Source organism: Vidua macroura, chromosome 1, assembly GCF_024509145.1.
Source record: "Vidua macroura isolate BioBank_ID:100142 chromosome 1, ASM2450914v1, whole genome shotgun sequence".
In the NCBI taxonomy this organism is placed as follows: domain Eukaryota; kingdom Metazoa; phylum Chordata; class Aves; order Passeriformes; family Viduidae; genus Vidua; species Vidua macroura.
In genome coordinates this window covers 119,935,098-119,958,789 of record NC_071571.1, presented here as the reverse complement: position 1 = coordinate 119,958,789, position 23,692 = coordinate 119,935,098, and the positions used below count along the sequence as shown (strand labels likewise).

Genomic DNA, 23,692 nt, shown 5'->3' with positions numbered 1-23,692 from the left:
TCGGCTTTCACAGTTTTTATAACAAAAATAATTTTAGTAACAAAATATTAACTCTTCAATCAGAAACATAAATATATTCAACAATATCTGTATTTTCAGCACACAACAAGTTAGGGAATGTAAGACACATTGTTAATAATAATTTTTTCCCAGGAAAGTGTTAGCTGCGCTTTCATGCAGGACAGCTTTTATCCTGTATGAAAACTAAGTGTCCTTGTTCAAGTTACTCACTCTTTGGGTAAAAACCTAATGTCCTTCTGCTCTTGGGCTGCTCTAATGCCAGAAATTTTGGAGTTTGACTATAAAGCTAAAAAACATCTTTGATTTAATATCAAATTCACACACACCACACTCTGTTTCTGAGGCTGAAACTTAAGTTGTATAAAAAGTGCAAAAGCTGCCAAGCTTTTCCTCCATTTCCCACGTCACAGAATAGAAAACATCCCTGCGCTACACCTCCGTTCCACTGTAGTGCCTGAGCCTTTATTATTGCTATTTTCAGTTACACACACTGTACACGGGAGAGGATTCTCCCTGCGGGATTCCCTGGCAGGCGCCCTCCTCGGCCGCGCTCCCCGGGCGGAGTCAGCCGTGCGCGGTGGAGAGGCCCTGCCAGCCCAGCGGGAGCGCCGTCTCTGCGGACAGCTTTGCTGAGCTCGGCTGCTCCGCCAGGAGCCTCCGGAGCGAGGCCGACGTTCCCGGTCGCAGCCAGGGCTCTGTGGCCACAGTATCCGTGGAGCTGGCCTGGGATTGAGCACGCTTCAGAAGGTCGTCCACGTCCCCTAAGGAAACGTCATCACCTACGAGGAGAGCAACACGCGCGTTAGACAGGACAGAAGCTCTTCCCACCACGACACTGGGCAGGCTTGGCTGCAATCAGTGCAGCAATAATGCTTTTAAATGATATATATAATAATGCTTTTCAATTACATTTCTACTTAGCACACGTTTGCTGATGCTCTGGGGAACTGGGCCTCAACAGGGGATAAGGATACAGGCAGAGGTGGGTCCTCAGCAGAGGACTCTTGCTTTCCAAAAAGCTTCTATTTAGGGAGAATCAGATCTGTCAGTGCATAAAAATGCATGGGAAAATAAGGCCATTCAATCACAGTGGCCTGACTGAACCTTGTATAGACAGTCTCCTACTGATGAGGAATTATTTTAACTTGGCTTAACAGTGCAAATGCATCACAGCCCAGCACAGCTCAACCTCAGTGCAATGTCACGCTGAAACTGGCTAAGTTGGGATCTTCCAGCTACAAAACAAGCCCCACCTAACAAAAACCAGAACTGCCTTGCCTATGAACTTGTGGTCCTTATCACCCTGAACTCTACTATTACTTGTTTCAATTCTGTCAGCAATTATACATACATCTAATACCTTAAACAAATAGTTCTTAGTGCGGATTATCAAACAACATACATTTTTACTATATATGAAGGGGTATAAAGATGTAAGTTCCTCTGTGCTGTTCATTTTTTGGCTTCACAGCATCTAATTTTTTACAAACTTAAACCAAAAAAATTATGCAAACCCCCTCTATCTATAACAACTAAAAAATGCAATGTTTTCCTCTTAAAACTGAACCACGTCTGTGAAGAGGTTCTGGTTTCTTGGTGTTAAAGCTCGGCAGAAACAAAGACTCTGGATTACGAAAAGAAAATAAACATTTTTGCAAAAACATCCTAAATAAAGCAGAACAAAATTGTATATTCTTTAGTGATTAAATAATTAACCTAAGCAATTAATAAGTGTCATTTAATTTATGTATTTGGATGATTTTTACGAATTTCAGGTTTTTATTCTGCAAAAATGATGACTTTTTCAAAATGAGAATTTAAACCAAAATTTCTTTGAAGGGTCTCATTAAAAACTGAAAGTTGATGGCCTAAGCATGGGTGTGAGAGCCCAAGGCCTGGAGAAGCAGCAGTCAGGTATGCAGGGATGAAGGGAAGGACAGAACTGCACAACCCCACATACACTGGGAGCAAGGGCTCAGTTTCCCTCTTTGTCTGTTAGGTGGGATTGCAGGTTCTAAAACAAAATGCCAAATACTTCTTTTTCCAAAAGAACTTGGCAGAAATCATTAGTTCTGTCACATCACACAGACAGTGATCTGATCATCCTCCAAGCCCTCCCAGTCTGGTTAAAACTTGTCTGCAACACCAGAAGTGAGAGCAGACCTCCCTCTCTCTAGGGCCTGTCATCTCCTGTGCTTGAAGCTGGCAGAGTGAACCTCTTTGTCTCCTAAATCCTGGGTCAAATCAGCTCTCCTGTGGGTTGGAACCCACAGTTTTTTGCATTTGTAGGTTTAGAGGGGTTAACAGCACACAGCAGGAAAAGTGATACCTGAAGAAAATTAATTTTCTGTTTGCTGCTTTAAGAGATGATATCTAGCAACAATAAAAATAAGGTTGTTTAGAGACAAACTGGGAATGTCCAGGCCAGAGGGCTGCATTTCCCCGCACGTAACTACTTCTGCCTTTAAAGCAAAGCCTTTAGATCTTGCAGATGTCAGAGACAAGATCAACTGTTCTGCCAGAGGTAAGATCACAGTGCACATCACTGGATCAGACTCACTTGGTGCTGCTTTTAGAAAGCCCAGCAGATCAACTGTACTGCAGAACCTTCATCATGAATTTCAACACTTTGCAAACTCCCTAAAAAACTGTCCTTAATTGGGACACATTGGGACTCTTGATAATTCAGTTTGGATGTGGAGGCTGAGGGTAAGGAAAGCTTTTCTATAGCATGAAATCTTGGTTTAGAAATGGAATGGTACCTGGATTCCTGCAGAACACCAACAGCAGCACATCTTGTGTGCCCAAATCTGTGAGAATTCCCTCTTCTGTATCGGAGCCTGCTCTTGTTTATGTCCTTAGGAACACACATACCTTACTTGACAGAGACTCCATCACCCAAATATTCACCAAGTCTACACTGATGGGAATTTTTTTGGATGGGTGAAAATGGAGGAGAAGGCCTGACTCCTTTTGTCTAATTTTCCAATTAAGAAAACAATACTAGGATGCCTTTAGGATTTCCACATCAGTCCCATAGGAGAAAGTGAACTGCTGTGAACTGAGCCTCCTTAGTGAACCAGATCAGCTCTTAGAATTTATCAAAGCCTGTGAATTGCCATCTCTAGTCATTTCAAGGGAAGATAACCAGGTTCCTTAGTTATATATTTGTTTTCTCTCAGCAGTGTCTCTGAGGGCAGAGGAGAAATGACAATCCTGGCTGCTCAGAAAGCAGGAGGATGCCACAAGGGTTCTTCCAGACTGTTAGGGAAAAAGAGTAAAAAAACTTGGCTTCACTCATTTTTTCTGTAACATCCCTGAGCACAATGAGGGAACAGGATGGCAAGCAGCAGTGCAGCCTGAACAACTACAGCTTAGCAAGAGATCTATTGCTACCTTTCCAAGAGACACAAATGCTAAGGATGAGTGATGGGTCCCCATGTGCTCCAGACAGCAAGATATGTACAGACATATAAAAACATATCTATATACACACACATATCAAAATTATAGATATCTAAAGGCTGAAGCTCTGGAGGATGTGACAAACAGAAGGCAAGCAAAATAAAAAGTGTAGTGCATACGCTATGAGGTGAAATTATAAAAGAGGTGAAATACAATAAAGATACTGAAGTAGTAGTAGTTCACATAGCAAATATATCTGGGTGGAGTAAAATTAGTAAAGATTTTATTTAGATTATAGAAGAAAATTAATATGAATAGGGTTTATTTTTTTAGTGACTTAAAACCACAATGAGATGGTTAAAACAAGCAAAAAAAAAAAAAAAAAAGGATTAAGTGCTTGTAAGAGTACCCATAGCAACAGAATCAAAAATACTGCCAGCATCTGTACTCTCATTAAGTTTATAAAAAGGATACTGATACTGTAATTGCCTAGACAGCATAGCAACTACCTCCAAAAAAAGGGAGATTTCAGACTCGTATGAAAGATTCATTAGCACAAAGTGTATGAACTGGGTCACAATCCATGTGAGAAATTAAAGGCCATTAATGGTTGCCATGATTGGTACTTCATACACAAAAGGGATCTAGATCAGGCAGCCAGCATCTGGAGATGCTCCAAGACAACTCCCAGCACCTGATGTAAGAAACTTGGAATGAATTCAAGTGTGTGTGCAGTGAGAGGTACCAGTATCAAATACTCCCATACTCAAATACTGAACGATCATTAATATTAACAAACCACTAGAAAATCAAATTAACTAGAAACTGAAGTACTTCATCATACACAATTCTCTGGCATATCTTCATACTGGTTGGACCACAGACATCTGACTCCCAGGAATGCCAGTAAACTCATCATTCATCATCATTCATCACTTGGGTGTTTTATTTCTTCCTATTGCCGTTTCAGCTTGCAGCTGGATATCCCCACCCTGCTGCTCACACTCCAGGGGTGCTCACAGGACAAGTAGGAGTGGCTGATCAGACAGGAATATGAGAATCTTTTTCTACTCTCCTCCTCTAAACTTAGTCTGAAGAAGTTGTGTTGAGGTGTGCTGGGCTTTGCCCTTGTACCAGCTACAGAGCTCTATAAATAACTCCTGTGTTTGATCTGACTCCTCACTGTTCTGCTACATGAAGCCTATTATTATTTGTTCTTTAATTCTTGTAATTGCTCAGGGTTCACTACATCGTCTCTGCTACAGGGAGCATACCCAAGGAAGGAGATTTCTGCTGCAGCTCAGTCAGTCTGTGCAGTCGTTCCTCGTTCTTGCCTTTCACCTGATCAGCATCCAGGCTGAAGTTTGAGTGCAAGGAAACGCTGTCAGGCTGCAGCAACGGTGTCTGCCCTGGTGGAACTTCCTCCTGCAGGGAATCCAAAAATGCACAAATCCTTCAGTTAAAGAGCAACCTTTTTAAAAGGGCAAATAACTACACGTGTACTCCCTCAGGAGCCATAACATGGAGTCACTGTGGAAGCAAAGGAACTGTCTGACATTACATCTGTCAGTTCTTACACGTACAGCGCTCTCCAAAGCTCTCTGCTTCAGTCGTCTCCTCTCCCTTGCAGAAAGTCGATGCTGTGGTAATAAATTCACTTCTTCTAAGGCAGAAAACATTTCCCCATTAGCACCTGGAAAAACAGGTGAAATAATTTTCAAAGAAATCGGAATACCAGAGAGTGCTCCAACCTGTTTATGTTCTGAAACAAGCCAATATATTGTACATGACTCCAGCATAGGAATGTATTCATTGCAAATCTTGTTTATACCCAGACCTTTAAAGTAAATGAGTACTCAAGTGAGCACAGCATCTCTATTTGAAAGAGAGAACACTTGGAATATCAGAGTCATAAATAAATATGTTACATGAAATATATAATAACATTACATGGACTGACAGTGTTACATGGAATCACAAAATCTATACCTTAATCACACATCCTTGGTCTAATCGCTGCCTTTTCATGTAATGAAATGTTAGCAGCTGTTCATACAAGAATAAATAACTACACCTTTTGATCATATTTGTATCACATTACAGTGGGAGGAGTTTAATCTCTTTTTATAATATACATGAACCCTAAGGTCATTTCTCTGCTTCACACTTGTCTATTTCCTCCTCTTTGGCTGACTCTGGAAACTGTTTCAAGCACAAACTGTTTCCAACAAGTACTTTTGGTTTTCCCTCCAGGACCAGTAACCCTGCCTGGGGCTGGCTGATGGCTTTGCTGCTGCTTGGTGCAGACAGTGGGCTCTGTTTCCTACTGCAGTCCCTCTGGCATCCTCAGGAACAGAGCCTCCCAGGAAAAGGAAGGACTCTGCTCAACAAAACCTCTGCAGAATCCACTACCACCAACTACTCTTTGTGACAACAAAGTCGTGTTTTGGAAAAGTGGCTAGTCCAGTATATCACATAAAGAAAAAAAAATTAAAGGATAAATGTGTGTAAATTCTAAACATAAGAATTAAAACCATTATTTTGGTAGAAAATTGACATACTTAGGTTTGAAAAATAAATTTGATTGCTATCAAACAAGTTCAGAATAACAAAAAGAGGTTTGTATTGTCAGGGTTTTTTCCCTAAAAATACATTTTTTATTCTCTTCTCATCTTTTCTCTTCCCCGGTTTCACCAACACTACTCATGCTCTTATCACAAATGTTTCAAATAAAAAAAAATCAAAGCATAATTTTGAAATGGTGTAATACTAACAAATTATGTATCAGAATTCCAGCTAAAATGGTTTAACAATGTGAATTTGTCACAACAAAGGACAAGCTTAAGAATTTATTTGTACCATTAGTGTATCATCAGTATCAGGTGCTACCTATTCCTGTAAGCATCCATCATTCAGATCCTGCTGCACAGAGATGCTTTTAAATCACTGCATTAACACAAATGGATTCTAGGGTTTTCAGTGAGGCAAAAAAAGAAAAAGAAAAAATAAACTAATTTATTTCTAACTGCCTCAAATTTCAGAGCCCTAGGAGATAAATTCAGATGTAATGCTGACATAATAGATGTCAAAACTGAGTTGGATTTTAAACCCACGTCAAAAAAACCTCAAGCAAAACAGAGGGTAGTGTTACACTCCTCTTAGGAAATGGCAAACACTGTTAAAATACAGCCCCTGTATTTCACCAAAGACCCTCAGACAATGTGAGCTGCACAACTCACAGAGAAGGCAGCCCACACAGAGAATGACAGTTTTTATTTTTCATTTCAGAGATGGAAGTCACCAGATTAATATTCAGAATGTTAGTAGAGATTTATAAAGCCCAAACAATGCAAAAGATAACACATCTTTAGGTAATGCATATAGCTCACTATTGAAGAACATGGTTTTCATCAGCCATAAATGATCTGGGGGGGAAAAGGAAAAAATGGGGTGGGGGGAATAAATAATATTAGGTTAACTCAAACACCTCACTAAACTGCAAGTACCAGGTGGATGGGAAGAAGAAGGGAAAGGGTGAGAGGACTATAAATATCATGAACCTTAGGAAATAACAAAGAACACCCCATAAGAAAGAACTGGCAGCCTCACAGCAGACAAAAGGACATGGTTTACAGAAGGCACAGGCTGGATATTTATCCACACAATTCTGCTGATGGTAAACAGGGATTCAAAAATGCTAATTCCAGTTGGTGAAAGACAACCTGTGAATGGTCCAGCTTAGCAAGGCTTATGAAATGCAGTCAGCTACAGGTCACTGGAAGCTGGAAGAGCCCTGCATGTCTGCCCTGCATCTTGTGTTCCTCTCCATGAGCCTGTCCTGGCTGAGATGGGATATGTGGCTACAGCCTAGACTGACAGGCTCTCCTGAGGCATCCTTTCACCCCTGGGCTGTACTAATACACAGTAATCCTTAATCTGAAAGGAAGGTATTGCAGACTACAGAGAGAACCAAATGCACTAAGCAAGGCTGAATGCCCCACTCCGTGCTCTTCCCAATGCCAGGTTCTACCCTGTACTCCAGGACTTGCACGTTAACAGAATGGGCTTGAAATGAACACTTCAAATGAAAAAAATCTGTTTTTAACCAAAGCCAGAGATAATAATCATCAGTTTATAGAAACACTGTTTCATTAAAAAGTACCCACAGGACTCTACTGCATCTCCCCTACAGCAAAGAATAAAAACCTTGCAAGATGATTTCTCATAGATGACTGAAAGAAATTTCAAGATACTGAAATGCCTGCTAATGGAAAATAACATGTAAAGGCTTGAGCTGGTTGGGTTTTTCTAGTAACTGGAAATAAAACAGCACTTTTACATCCACTTATATAAAGGCTGAATAGAGAGACATTACTTGAGACGTTTATACAAAAATCTTTAGAAAACTAAAAATCTTCTCCTTCAGATGATGAGTAAGTGACAATGTCTATAAGTATAATGTTGCAAGTGAAATGAAATAAAATGTGAACAGCAGAAAAGTGACTAATTTAGAATGAATTGCTATTTTATACCCATATAATCATACTTAAAATCAAGCATGCTTGTAAATGAAAAGAATAACCATGAAAAGAATCGCTGACTGTCTGAAGTATTTCACTGTGGACAGATTGCAATTGTAAGCTGTGGTTGTCAATAAATTGTATTATTTGCAGCAGAACAATAGAAAAGCATTGCCAATGCTACCATTATAACACATTTCCTGAATAAATATTAGCTTTTCCTTATTCAAAGCTGGGAAGATGTCAAAAAAAGCCCCTTGACAAGACTAACCTCCCAGACAAAGCACAAAGAGCAAGAAAGATGCTTTCTCATTGAAAGATGTAAGGTGGTAAAGAGTAACTGAGCAGCATCATTAAATTTAGGTGTCATCTACAGAAATTTGCTGCAGTAAAATTTCATAAATCTCTGCATTTTAATTTGGAGACATAACTTCCTAATACTTTAAACCAATCACCATAGCTACAACCACTGCAACTTCTAAAACAGTAATAATCATTTTAGAGACGCAGCTTTAGACTAAACCACATGTCTGTACACTCACAACATGGTTAAGGGGAGGTATAAACTCACCAATAAAAGCACTATCCGATTCCAACAGTGAATTTTTCTGGAATTCGTTCGATTTGTTCCTGAACTACAAAAGTGAAACAGAAAAAATGGAAATTCAGAGGCTTCAATACATTTCTGGGGCCAAATGATAATTAATGTAAATTAATTGCCAAACTTCTCCAAAGCAAAGAGCACCTCTACATTGTTAATATTCTACTATCCCTGACTTTGTGGTTCTAAAATCCCAATACATTTTTAAAGAACTCATATTCTATTTAAGCATTAGGGTTTGTTTTTTTTTTACTTTTGCTGAAACTGCTTACACATGACAACTGTTGTGGTAATTTGCGTAACACAGACATTTCCATCAAGAAATGGATCTTTGTCACGCTGCATAAGGTTCAGAATAGTCAGTGCTCAATGTGAGCTTTGCACTTAAGGTTTGTATGAAGTACTGATCAAATGAAGAATGATTTCTTATGTTTAACTTATCCCACCACATACAATCTTTGACATTAAAGCATTAAAATAGCAATTTTCTACATCATAATATCAAGCACTAAGACCAATACTCATAGTTCACATCATAGTTGCAACCATTTATTACAGAAATCCTACTAAGGAATAATTTATGTTGAAACCCGCTCTAAAATCAAAGCAGTAGACACTATCAGAGGAAACAGAACAAGAGAGAACAAATCTTTTACTGCAAAGCATTGCTCTGAATGATAATTTCAGGCATTAAATTATAACTATAAAGTGCATTAATGTGATTATTTTTTAAAATAAAAACGGTTTCATTTCTGCATTTAGTTATAGTATTATCCTCGAGATTAATGCCTTTGCTGTTGCACAGTCACTTGTATTCCATTGTTTCATATTCCCATGAAATACAACTGAACTCTGTTATTCAGTATTTTGGGTTAGTACAGGATTCTAATTTGATAGCACTTTATTTTGCTCTTTTCACCAAGTCAGAAAATAAATTTTCCATCTGAGAACAGATCCAATTCTTGACTGGCCAAGTGCATCACTTAAACCACCTGAATTCAGAGCAACTGCTTCTGGCTTGGCTTTTTCTACTAATTCTCACCCCCAGCAGCAATCTAACACCATATGAATATAAAATAAGTACCAATGAATAAAAGGAAGAAAGAATTAAGCCATCTCTATATACAAGATAAGCAACTTCTATGTCAAATTTAAAGAAGCTGTCGTTTGTGTGGACCAGAAAAAGAAATAAATTAGTTTGTTGTCTTGTTAACTGTCATTCCTTTCTCCAAATCAGTGAAAGACATAATATTTCTCACACTTGAAAAAGTAATATCATAAAAAACCTTTTATTCTTACCAGGCCCATAGTTTGTGGGTAGCTGTCCAAAGCAGAATCCTCTTGATCATCAAAAGCTACACAGACAAGAGACAAAACAACAGTGTTGACATAAAAACAGCTAACAACAAAACATATTTTATCAGCTTATTATTGCAAAAATGAAGATCAGTATGCATTAAATCTTTAAATATACATAAATTGTGCTGAAGGAATGGGTTTTTAAGATATTTGAATGCAACAATTATTCCAGTTTCCTTATGTAAATTTAAGTAGAATCAGAGAAATCAAACAGAAATTTGTAGTCTATTACTTCTGTTTTTTGGCTCCTGGCAGGGAATAACAACCACAGCAGGGACTGCAGAAAGCCCCAAGAGTAAATGCACATTCAACATGCTAAGCACAGCACTCTTCCAGCCTTCAAAGGGAAGTTGAACCAGACAGAGATCATTTCACACAGGAAAGTGATAAGAATATATATGCTTTTATCTTGGGATAAAAACCTCAGTTCTGGAGAGCACAGACAACCATCCTGAAATTTAAGCTAACAATGACCCAATGCCTGCTGGAAATGCAGCAGAAGTAAGAAGCAGAACTGAAGTTACTTTCTTATTTAGTTTTAGTTTCCAAATAAATTATTTTATTAGATTGTTTTTGAGGCAGAGATGCAAGAAACAACACCTTACTCAGTGTGTAGCTGACCTTCTGTCCAGCATCAGAGCACGTGGGCTGTCAGTCCTCCTGGCCTGACTCCCAGCCCATTCCTGTCACACTGCTCCCACCAAGCAGCACCCAGCACTGCAGCAAAGCAACATCAAACCTGCTCTTGGGGCCTTCCCTCACATCCCCCAGAATAATAATCATCCAGAAGTCTGCAAAAGACTGCCTCCTTTATAGGGCCACAGCTAGCATTTAAAAACTTGGCATATTTAAAACATTGATTTCTCAGTTTATAGTTTCATTAACAGTCAACATATTCCTCTTTCACACAAAGAGAAAAACAAACATATCAGAAGGAAAACTGTATAAAAAACATGCAAGGCAAAGAACACTTACACATAGTGTGGGAAAAAAGGTATGCCTTTGCCACAACAGCCCATAACACATTATTTCACCCACTGTACAAAAGTACATACTGCTTTAATTCATCCTTCTTTCTGCCTTACAATAAAACCACTCATCTATTTTCAGCAAGAGGAAGGTGATGAATTTGTCTCTGAGGAAAATAAACTGGAAACAGAGAGATGGCAACTAATTCTCTTGCTAGGTACTCAGTGACAGACTATAAAGTTAAATGATGTTGTAAAGCAGTCAGAGAGAGAAAGAGAAAAAGCTGTTTAAGGAGCCTCCAGAAGCATCAGTAGAAAATACTTATAAAAATCAGCTGCCTGTCTATCAACTAATCCAACCTGAAGAGACCTTTCCTCGGATGTCATCATAGAAGCCTACATTATCCATTAGCAGAAGTCTAAATGACTCCATGTGCTTGAAATTAATGGAAAAGGCAAATTTGCTTTCTAGATGGTGGAGGTTTCTCTGCAGAAAACATTGAATGAAAGCTTTCTCAGACTGGCCTATTAAAAATATTCTAATGGCAGAAAACCAGAACCAAGCCCCAGAGAGATCTCAGCTGAAGCCAGTGAATTCTTTTTCAGCATTTCAGTCAATCTCATAAAGAGGAAGACTGAAGTCAAGCCTATACATTCCATTTAGGCATTAAAAGATACTCACAACCATATAATCAACACAGAATGTGATACATATATACTTATTTACAACTGTGATGTTCTATTATCCATAAGCAGTATGGCCCACATTGCTTGAACACTAGCTCATCTGTCCAAGATAGAACAGGAATCATCTTTAACACTCAGGATACTGAACAAAACACAGCTGTCACCCTTCACATCTTGGTATCAATTCAATTAATCTTACAGATCTGGCAACAGCTAACAGGTGCAAGCATCAAAGCTCCAGTGATCAGAAGAGGCATTCAGTTTTTCCAAAGCAGTATGCAAAAATGTAAATATTTTCTTTCCACATGTGCTTGGTTTTATTTAATGCCCAACGTTCACCTAAGGCTAATAAAGTCTAAGGAGCAATTCCATGGGTGACTGTGGCAAGGTGGGGGGCTGTGGGAAGATGCCAGGTGATACCCTGTGCTGGGCACAGCTGTTGCCACAATTGATCTGCTGCAGGACAGAGCAGGGCCTATCAGTCATGTTTGTGATGCCTCTGCAAACAAATGTGAGAAAGAGCAAATCAAACCATGGCAGTAGGACTGAGGACAAATCTGTGAGAAGCAGCCCTGGAGGCACCAAGGCCAGAGAAGGAGGAGGAGGAAGTGCTCAGGTGCCAGAGCAGAGATTCCCCTGCAGCCCCTGAAGGACACTATGGTAGAGCAGATTGAAAGGTGCAAGAAGACAGAAGCAGCAGAGAGAAACTGCTGTGTAATGACCAAAACGGCCCCTTCCCAAGCCTGACATCACTCATTGCATCACAGAAGTAACTTGGTACCAAGGAAGGGGAGCAGGGACACTGAGAATGAAGGAGTGAAATTGGGCACAGGAAAGGGGCTAGGAAAGGTGCAAGCTTCATGTTTGTTTTTTTTTTTCTGCTACTCAAAGTCAGTAATCAAATATTTAGGCTTATAGTAATTAGATTAATTTTCCCCAAGTCAGGTCTGTTTTGCCCACAACAGCAGCTGCTAACCAATCTCCCCATCTGCACCTTGGCCAACAGGCTTTATTCTTCCCGTTTCCCCAAAAGGGCAGGAGTGAGGAGACATAAGCAAGAGAGCAGCCACGTGGGAGTCTGGCTGCTAGCACAGGCTAAGCCACCACAGAAATAAAGTTACTTTCTCTTCAAAAATTTAGTTAGGCCAGTCTGAATTACAGAGGCAATCACTTTTCCAAGAAATCTGCATCTTGCACTCAAAACTGAGTTCATTTGTGTAGCTTTAAGCAACTCTCATTATAATTTTAAATATCCTCTAAAACTGGAAATACTGCTCCTTCATGACTGTTTGTAAAAGATACCTGAATGAACCTTACATTTGGAATCAATTGTAGCGTGCAAAAAAAGGGTAATACATCTACTTTTCACTCCTTCTGCAATATGCAGCCAAAATATTTTCTATGTTAGGCTGCTGATGTTTACTATCTTAGGATCATCTCTATTTAGTGATACAAGCAACATTTTCCTTCCAGAACCTCCAAGTAGTTACGGTATCTCACATGTGGTTGCTAAAGCAAAGGCTTTTTATGGATACAGGTTTCTGAAACTTTAAAATAAATCAACCCAAGATAATGGAAATAAAAAAAAAAATCATCCATTAAAAGGGGATCAAGGTGAAGATACAGTGGCTGTGTTTTAATCAATTCACAGTTCAAAGCAATCCTACTTCCTCCATGAGAACTCAAGAATTGCTCCATGGATCTTACCTGCTAACACTTTTTTCACAGTTCAGCAAAAGAGTTTCACTCTTCTGTGGTTTTCTCCAAGAAACAGAAACAAAACTACTTTTCCTTTAAATTTTTTGAAGTATGAGGCACTAGTTAAATTACTTTCAGGGAACCAAAGAGAAACAGTCATGTAATTAACATGTCATTAAAAACCCCCAAAAACAAGTACAAAACCACAAAAGCTCCCCCAAACACTCTATCATTTTTATGTTTACATTATGATAGACTTTCAGTGCTCTGGTGTTTTACTGTCTCATACAGTGCTGACAGTGCACTTGGAAGAAGTGAAACTAGTGCTAGTGGGTTTTAATTCTTATCAAATACAAACCACATAATTCCAAAGATTTTTGTTTATCTCAAAGCATTCATTCCTTACCTTCTGTTTCTCTCCTCATTCTCATTTTGTCAAGTTTCCTCTGCTGCTCCCTCAACAGTGCCTGCTGTTGAATCTCTAGAGTCTGGTCATCTTTTGGAGGATCAGGATACATGTGCCTCAAGACCATACGTGTTTCAGGATCTAGAGCAAAGATATGAAATTTATGTTTATTCCCTAAATTAACATTTCTGAAAAGCATTTTAAAAGAAATATCTGTCATAAAAAATATTAAAAATTTAACAGCCAAGAGGATGAGCAACTTAGTAATGATTTTACAATTTTACTATATTAAAAATACACGTTTTCTGGTAAAGAATAAACAGAACATCACACAGAAACATTATTTGTTGGTTGGTAAAAAAGTCAAACTCAGTCTATTTTCAGTAACACCATGGTATCAAATGCACAAGAAGTTTAAGCAGCAGGGACTAGAAGACAGGTCAGTGCTCTAAGTGATGACACAGCATTGTGAGGCCAAGAATTCCATGGAATTGCAGGAATAGCCCCACAGAGAGATACACACACACAAACAAAATATGCCCATGAAGTGCATTGCATGGGCAGTAGCTCATGAAAAGCCTAATTTTTGTCTTTAAATCCTGCGTGGAATGGAAGCTAGAGGAGAAGGAAGATGTTTCCCTAGCCTTCTTCATCAGTAACAAGAAGATCTACCTGCCTTTGTATTTAAGTTCATTAAATTCCCAGATATTCTGTATATTGACAGGATCTTCTGCCTCCTTTAAGGAAGGTCGCCGAACTGGAGCTTGCAGGCGAAGCCTGGCCATCTCAAATATGTCCCTTGGATTCTTCTCTCTCCTCCTGCTTGACAGGTTTGTAAAACAAACAGAAAGCAATTTAACACCATACTATTAATGAGTTGGATGGAAATATAACACTGAAAATGTTCAGATCTTTTATCTTTAAATAAAGCTATCAAAAGAGGAAAATAAATTTGAAAGTAATGACACTGCACACTGTGTTATAAATAAGAGATAACCTGCTTAACATTAAAAAACCCCCATACTTTATAGAGTGGAACTAAGGCTGGTAATTAGTTGTGTCTTTTCCACCTAATTGGTATGATTAGCTAATACATTTTGGAAGCAAACCAAATGTATTAAATAAAGAGAATACGATTTTTAGTAAGAAAGAAAGGACTTCCACAACACTACAGTATTCATAAACATATTCAGCAGTTGTAGTACTGCAGTTTACAGGCACAAATTATGGCCTAGAAAAAAAAAGGTAATGAGAGATAATTCTGCCTTAGACATCTGTTTTAGGCCACTTTTCAACACAGAGCATTGCAACTTCCTATCTCACCAGTACAGCCATTCTTAAAATAAATTTTAGGAAGAGTCTTGGAAAAAACCCAAACACATTAGAAAAAAATGAAAAAAACTTATATACAAGTTCTACCTTGATATTTTCATTCTACTCATGTGTATTGGTCAACTAATACTAGCTAGTAATACACAGTAAGTTCCTGTGAAAAATCTAGCTTTGGAAACAGAAGATTAAATTCTTACCGTGGAATTGGTACATTATCATGACTGGCCACATTTAGCAACTGTTCCTGCAGCCGCCTCTCTTCACTACGAAGCTGTTTCCTCATCTCTGATAATTCGTTGATCACATTCTTCCTTTCCTCTGGAATTTAGCACAAATAATTTAAAAATAAGGCATGTCAGAGCAACTTTTAAACATAAGTAAAAAAATAAGGGGAAAAAACAGATATGAGGAAATGTTAATTAAAACAAGGATTGTACAAATGCAAAAATCACAATATTTCATACACTAGAAATAAGATCAGAGTTTATATTTTGAGACAGCACAAGGACCAGAACCCCTAAACAGCAGAAAACATACAAATGTCACTGGAAATGTTTCGCTGTATTTAAAAAAGGAAAAGTTATGGAATACAAGTGGGTGTTGCCAGTAAATAGCCTTAATTTGAAATATGCAAACCTACACAGTCCTCAGATAACAGGAACTACAGTGGTATCTGCAAACACTCCACACAATTTTTTTTTCTTGACTAAAAAGTTGGGTGTCTGTCTGCCTAATGCAGATTCTCTTAAGTGGTCAAGAGTTCTAACTTCAATTTTTATTACATGCTTATGTTGACTTTTCAGACCTGCTTTGAGTCTATGCTGGTTTTTGTTATCAGGATAGCATTCCTCCACAAGTTAAACCTGTTTCAGACATGCCTCATTTTCCAAATAACATACTTATAGTTTGATATTTGACTGACTTTTAGACTTTAGTGTCCAGAACTTAGCAGGCAAGTCTTACTAGTTTAAATCCTCAAACATGTGTCTTTATTTCTCTTGTGACAGAAGGTCTGAGTCAACCAATTTCCAATGGCTGCATTAAGAACCACTCTGCCTTCCATTTAGTGGAAAATCCACAAGGACTTGTGGAATGGTCTCAGGTACTTCCTGCTGCAGGCTAGCATTTGTAGGACATCACTTACTGGTACATTTCATGTGTTGTTTCGTATATACTTGTAAAAAAAAGTATCAGCAGAAAAATTACTGCTTTCTACCCACATATTGTCAGGATAATTAATATAAAAAAACCAAAGGAGACCCTTCCAGCACATCTGAATTTTAGAACAACCAGTGAAAGCTAAGAGGAATGAGGAGAGGATTAAGCAGGCTAACAAACGTAGGTAGAATTTAAGAGTTAGACCTGCCATGCTGTACACTCTGAAAGTCTAATCCCTTACTCAGCCAATCCAAAACTTTCCCATTTTGCCATATTCTGGTCACAGTGGTACCACTGTTCCAAGAGATCCAGCACTTCCCATGCAGACTATTCCAATATCAGAGTTTTTACAAAAACATATATCCTTATGATGACACATAATGAATGCAATTTTATTTTGTGTTAAAAATTCAGACATATCATATTAATATATTAATAGTACTAAGAGAGAGAAAATACCTAGACAGAAATGCAAAATTTAAAGGACTCTTTCTTTGCAGGCAAGAAAAGGAACTGTAACAGAGAAGGGTTTTGTTGTAACAGAAAGTGAGTTTGCAATGAGGACAAATACCCACCTAATGAACGCAGCTGATTTCTTCTAGCAGGGACAGGTGGAGAAGGAGCTCTGGGCTGTGGAGGATCCTAGTGATCATCATCAATATGAAATGTAATTTGTAAAAGGAAGAAATTGCAGTACATTTTATTTCCTTGTTTTACAGCTAATTTACATTAACAGGTGGAAGTCAGAACAGTAACCTTACAGGCTGTGAATGCCTAAGGTATTTTAAAATCTGATCTTTCAATGTATAATCCAAATTACTATGACAATACCTATAATGCACTATTCAGAGTTCTAAATAAATCTATTCCAAGTACTGCTGAAGAAATAAAACTGACCTACTTCCAGAGCATTTTTCATATTTAGGAAATTTAGGGTTTAAAGTTTGACATAAAATATTCTCTGAAACTGCACTATAAAGTATTTAGCTCAGTTCAGACAGTTGGTAAAAAACAAACAAACAAACACTTTCTCAATAAAAAGACAGAACTATGGCCTGAGATTCAAATATCATAAACAATTATTTAATTTACTCTCTTCTAGGAGAAGTTTCTTTTAAAAGCCAAAAAAGCCCCAGAGAAGACTATCAAGTAAAAGAAACAAGAGGTCTCAGAACCACTACTGTAACTCATTTGTGATGCAGAGAAGAAGGCAAAGCATATTAGGAGTAACAATCTTCTTGTACTTTGAAATACAAAGATTACACAAGAATGTCAGTAGCTGCAAATTAACATTAAACTTCATGCCTAAGCAAAGCTCTTCTGTGAGTGAAAATGATGAGCTGCTAGATTATATGTAAACCTTCTTATCCTAAATATTGAGATCATCAGACCCCTGGTAAGGGTCTGGACAGTGTATGTCCTCTCCAAAATGAGGTACTCATTCCTACAGAAAATGCACATGCAGAAAAAAAATAACACACCGCCAAAAAGAATTCTTCAATACTTGAAATATAATTTAACCTTAAATTTCAGAGCTCCAAGACTGATTAATGTAAAGACTGTCTCGTTATCCATGGCATTCCAGTAATAACTGGCAAACTTGAAAAACTTGGCATGATTTCATACACAGTACTTTCTTAAATAAACCAGTAGAAGTTTGGTGTAACAATCATACTTGTGCATAGTAAGACAGATGGCTCTCAGCAGAGGGAATCCTTTCTTCTTTTCTTACTGATTTGTTCTTCAGAGCGGGAATGACGGGTGAAGATTGTCGTGACAACTGCAGGGAGGAAACCAAGGCTGAAACTACATCCCTATAGCTTTTGAATAAAGTGTTATTTTGGACAGGCAAAGTTTTGTTAGTGTTTTCCCTCTGACAGAAAGAAATGTTCCTAAGTGCATAAAACAACTGCAAAAATTATTTAATGTGATTTTTGTTTTCTACCTATAGAAACTTTAATACTTTTTTCCTAACTCTAGAAATTTTAATACTTTTTTTTTTATATTTCAGTTATATATCTTTTTTCCTCTAGCCACTTCCTTTAGATCTGTCATTTTAGAGAAATTACAGGAATTTAGTACAAATTTTATAAGAGAGGGGACAAAATCTATGTGATGGATTTCTTACATCATCCAGGTCAAAGGAAAATAATGAAATTACCGAAACCACAACTGTTTAAGATGAACAGTCTTACTAGTCCTCTAATAAACAATTTTATGTATATTTACACCTCAGCAAATGCAGTTCACAGTATTTCATAGCAGATATAAAAATCAACTATTGAGTGCAGATTATTAATCTTGCTTTTACTATATTTTAATGTAAATTTGATCAACAAGATAAGTTTCTACTGCAGTATGCCTGATTTTTCAATTTTTTCTGTTCTCTGTGCATTAAGTATACTGCAGTTTGATAAACTGAGAGGGGAACAACACTGCAGGTAGAGGTCTAAGAAATCATGTGATTTTCTTAAAATCCAGTTATTTTTTAAAGTTTTCTAAGAAAAGTCACTTAACATACCATCTTCTTTTCCTCTTCCATCTTTTCTTTCTCAAAATATTGTCTAAGTTGTTCCTCTTGCTTTTCTTCTTTTTCTTTTCCTTGTTTTTCCGCCTCTTTTTTCCTTTCTTCATCTAATTGAATTAATTCTTTATTTTTCAATCTTCGCTGTAACATAATTAATACATAAAAAAAGGCTCAATTAAAAATTTGGGGTTTTTTCTCTTTGAGAAGTTAAAATTACGCATCAAAGTGATTAGTATGAAATAAAAAAGCATATTTCATTAGTCTGACTTTAAATATCCAAATTAAAATATATCTCATGCAAATATCAAACAGCAGCAGCCCTGGATTTGCTAACATCATTAAACAGAATTCCTAATAACTTCTATAAACACCAGTTTGTGACCCCAGATCTGCTATCAGCTAAGGCTAAACTGTAGGAGTCATTTCCAAAATTTCCTTCTCTGATGGCCTTGTGGCCTCTTCCTACAATTATTTATTATATTCTAAATAATGCTAATTTATTAAAAAATGCAAACCCAAGAAATAAAAATTTGAGGTATGAATTAAATCCATGGGTATTGATTTAGGTTTGAATTTACCTCCATGAAAAGTATTTACTAGATCGGCATTCATCCAAAACAAGCAGTATTCTTATCTCAAAGATATCTCCTTGCCAATTCAAAAACTCTTTACAGAATATTCCTGCATAGTTACATTTTTCAAATAATTCTATGAGAGCTAGATTTAAGACAAAAACTGGGATGATGTTTTTTTAATTCACCAATTTGCTAAAGCTTTTTATTGGCCTCATCACCAATTTCTTTTAGAAAGGAGAACACAACTGTCATTTATAAAACTACAGGTTTTTTCTTGAAAGAATTAACAATACTTCAGGTTTGTAGTATAGCATGAAGAGTGAGAAGAATGAGCTCGTTAATGCTGACAATCTTCCACTTCTCCTCTGCCTAACGCAGACCCATTTAAAAGCAAAGATCAATTCACAGGACACTTCTCAGCTTACCTTCTAGACAACAAATACTACAAAGGGTTAGTTTAGGATGGAAAGAAGTCAAAGTATCAAAATACTACACCTCCTCATCTTTTCTCCTTCTCTCCTCTAGTTCCTCTTCATATGCTTTTTGAATTCTCATCCTCTGCTCTGCGAGTCGTTTTTCCTCTTTTTCTTCTTCCATTCTAAGTTTCTCTCGCTCTGCTTCTTGCCTACGTCTCTTTTCTTCAATCTTAAAAACAAAAAAATGTTCAACTGTCAATAGCCAGTAACAATCTGATCAACAACATTTACCACCATGACTTTTGCAGTACCTACTTGCAAAATCAAAAGCTATATGGTGCAACTGAAAGAATCCTAGAGCCTGTCCTACATTTCAGCTTCAGAATTCCCTTAAAATAAGACTCTATTTTACTATTTCTTTTTGGCCATTGGAGCTACTCCCCTAGAGGAAAACTACTTATAAACACTACTAATCAAACCAGAGTGTTTCCCAACATTTGCTTCGTTCAAGATGTGCTGGAGTAACACTTTTATTCACTGGTTACATAATGGAAGATGGGAAACCAAAAAGATATGGTAATTATCCATTCCACAATTGCAGTATTATTACACAAAGTGCTGACTTACTGAAGCAAAAGTTCTGCCCATTCTTTAGTCTATTTAGCAGCCCTATGCATGGAAAAAAACCCTTGAACTTTTCTTTTCAAGAGATCCACATCAAACTACTGTATGACTTTAGTAGTCTCTTAAATTATCTATTATTTCCTTGATAATGGTGTTTAATTGCACTGATATTTAATTCGTGCAGCATAAGATTAAATGTGAAGTATTACAGACAGAAGACATAAGCTGGTTGAAGAAAAACCAGGTTTTATACACCCATCAATAAATAACTACACTGTGACTGATCACAATTTCATTTTGATACACATGCATTTTTGTCACATAGACCTCCAAGGGCAAACATCTTGGTTTCTCTAGTCACTTATGTATGCATACCTATACTCTATGCACAGTTTCAGAACTCAATACCATATTTAGAGAGCTGTACTTAAAAAAAAAAAATAGAGCCTAGATTAAAGAAGCCAACTATTAAGAAATGCTTGTCTAAGTGATGATTCTATGTAAGCCAAAATCCAAGAAACTCTATAGTACGTAGCTTTTAGTACAAGTACACCACTTGTGTGGAGACCTAGCTGTGATAACACAAGTAAGGTCTTTGGTGGGCACTGATGATTGTCTCTGAGTGTAAACTCTCTTTTTACAATTTATTTCACTGGATGATATCTGGCATGAGCATTCACCTGTAGACGCAGGAAGTTCTTGTAGGACTCCTGTCGCTTAAGCTGCTCTGGAGATGGAGGTTCACCAAACACATTACCTCGAGCAAAAGGAGAGGCCTGTGCAAATGTAATACCTAAGGGAGGGGAAAGGTTACAGATAAAAAACAAACTTAAGACAGGAAGCCAGAGTGAAGAAGGGGGAATCCAAGACACTTGTTTCAAAAGGAAGCTTATGGCAGTCGTAACTCAAGGCTATAGCTGGGCTTGAAAGTTCTTACATTTTCTGCCTGGAATAATTGCCAGGTTTTAACTGTTTAATACCATCCAAGTGAGCTGCATTTCTACAAAATAATACCCACTAAAGTCATCCATTCTACTGTTCAATCTGCAGATTATTTCTAAGAACATTACCTGCAAATTAATTAGAATAGCAAATACTTTACACCTTGTAACTTTACTGCTTGCAATTCAACACAGCATCCTAACAGAACAAATATTTACACAAAATAGCAAAGGATGCTACAAAAAGCAAAGCCCCAGACTGGCAAATAAAATTCTAAGCAGTCAGAAATTTGAATTCTGCCAGTATGAAGTTTGAAGTGTCAGGTTTCCTCTAGCCCTGAGTTACGACCATGACATAACCATACCATCCCCAAAGCTCTAGATAGGAGGATTATTCAGATACCACACAGAGCAGGTTTTGCAGAACACTATCCCTACAAGAAGCAGAGGACAAAGAAAGAAGTAAAGGAAAAGTAGAGTAAGTTGTGTTAACTTTCCAACTCATACAGCATGTTCTTCACTCGTATCATGTCTGCTCTGAAGGATAGTGCCACAAAGATGTGCAAGAGCAATAGCGCCACTGAGCTGAGACGAACATTACATTTCCCTATATGGTAACACCCAAGTCAGATGAAAACATAAATAACACATTAAAGTATTCCCATAGGAATGCACATGTTTACTGCTTCAGCCTAGCCTTAGGGGCATGTGTTTGCATACCAAACTTTGAGATTATTTTTCCTTACATGGAAGCAATGCTTGAATCCTTCCAAAATATAACTAAATTTACATGTGGCACTTTCATGATGGAGTTACTTCCATATAAAAAAAGCAGAATAAATTCTATATGCTGTTTGGCATGGGTACAAGACAGACAAGTTACTATGGAAAGTATCAAGGAAAATGCCTGCTGTGTACCAGCTACTATCCTGGAAGTTCCTCTTTTAAAAGGGCAGTGTGCCAAAAACAAAAAAAAACCAAAAACAAAACAAAACAAAAAAAAAAACACCAAAAAAAAAAACAAAAAAAAAAAAAAAAAAAAAAAAAAAAAACAAAAACAAAAAAAAACCAAACAAACAAAAAAACCAAACAAAACCAAATTAAAAAAAACCACAAACCCAAGTAACCAAACCCACCAAAACATACACAAAGCCACTCTACTACATGGCTGATCGAATTCAAGGTGCACGACTATGACGTTCCCATCACTGATCTGCACTATCTCTCAATCCCAAAATAAGGGATCTAACTGGGGGCTCTTGGCTGTTTTACATTATTACTTTATCAGCCTTCCTGTTTCACTTGTTACTAAATGATTAAATATACCATCTGTTGAGGATAAAGAGAGAAAGGTGGGACAGAAGGAACAAAAGTCAGTGGTAAGGATCCTGAATTGGAATTGTGCAACATAGATTCACGCCCCAAATACCATGTTATTCGTTATTAAGAAGTACAACAATTCAAAAAAGATAAAGAAAAGTAGCATCTAAGCTGAGTTGAGAAGACCGTCATCAATCCTGGCCTTTGCCCATGCTAAACTAGGGACAGGTCTGGAGTAACACAGTGCTCTCATTTAGATATCTCAAAAAACGTAAGACGATAAAGATGCATTCGTTTCAAAATATGAAAATAAATCAAAATCCCTAGAACTTGGAGGCAGTGCACAGGGCTCCAATTTACCTGTAACCTTTTAGAACTTGTTAACCTAGTTACTGTACCAATTTCACCTTAACCTCTAACATCATACACCTGAAGACCTCCTTTTATTCCAGTCTCACCTATTACACAGCTGTATTTTACTGTGTCATTTAAAAATAAGACAAACATGTACAAAGATTTGATTAGAAAACACCAAATCTGGAAACTAATATACTGATCCTGACTCTTCAGGGCTAAAACAGCTTTAGTTATCATTACTGACAAGACAAGTAAGATTTTAAGATTACACAGTGACAGCAATGAAGAAATTTGGGAAAGAAACATGATACTGACTTCACAGGTAGAGAGCACTAACACTATCATAGATCACCAGAAAGAAGTAAAGAACTATGGAATTTTGATCACTAAGACTTATGGATAGTTAGAGGAGTAATACAGTATTCTTAAAAACCTGCTATTTTATTTGTAGATGCTTCTGAGTTCTCAGGTCTTGAGGAGGCCAAATTTAGGTCAACAATAGCCCTCTTATCTTCATATAGTCTTGCCTCTGGATTATGATATGCCTCTTCATTTCGCTTGTGCATGACAGTCAAGTCCGCTAAAGGAAAGGGGAAATAACTGTTTATAATGTCTTAATCTCATAAAGGCATATTCATTGTAGATTCTCCAAAATACAGGGGGTTTTGACCAGATTCCACTTTTCCCGAGCATATCAGCCATGGGAACAAAAAAACTCGGGGAAAGACAAGAATACAGAGGCTAAGGGTGAGATTCTAATAATTAGGTACTATTAAC

General features: G+C 37.4%; 1 protein-coding gene across 3 annotated transcripts in view; it reads right to left on the bottom strand.

The window, feature by feature from the left end:
- CSPP1 (centrosome and spindle pole associated protein 1) overlaps positions 1-23,692 on the bottom strand; it is a 61,935-nt gene continuing 38,243 nt past the window's right edge. For 2 of the 3 annotated variants that reach the window (XM_054000558.1, XM_054000567.1), the window contains 14 exons: positions 23,349-23,495; positions 20,978-21,090; positions 19,753-19,902; positions 18,677-18,823; positions 17,831-17,935; positions 16,731-16,797; positions 15,195-15,315; positions 14,342-14,487; positions 13,666-13,806; positions 9,847-9,902; positions 8,518-8,581; positions 5,010-5,119; positions 4,701-4,851; positions 1-800 (listed from right to left, as the gene is read on the bottom strand). In XM_054000558.1, the coding sequence (XP_053856533.1) occupies positions 586-800; positions 4,701-4,851; positions 5,010-5,119; positions 8,518-8,581; positions 9,847-9,902; positions 13,666-13,806; positions 14,342-14,487; positions 15,195-15,315; positions 16,731-16,797; positions 17,831-17,935; positions 18,677-18,823; positions 19,753-19,902; positions 20,978-21,090; positions 23,349-23,495 (1,733 nt within the window). In that variant the 3' untranslated portion in view covers positions 1-585. The remainder of the gene's footprint in view (positions 801-4,700; positions 4,852-5,009; positions 5,120-8,517; positions 8,582-9,846; positions 9,903-13,665; positions 13,807-14,341; positions 14,488-15,194; positions 15,316-16,730; positions 16,798-17,830; positions 17,936-18,676; positions 18,824-19,752; positions 19,903-20,977; positions 21,091-23,348; positions 23,496-23,692) is intronic. The other variant, XM_054000548.1, reaches the window with a different exon arrangement.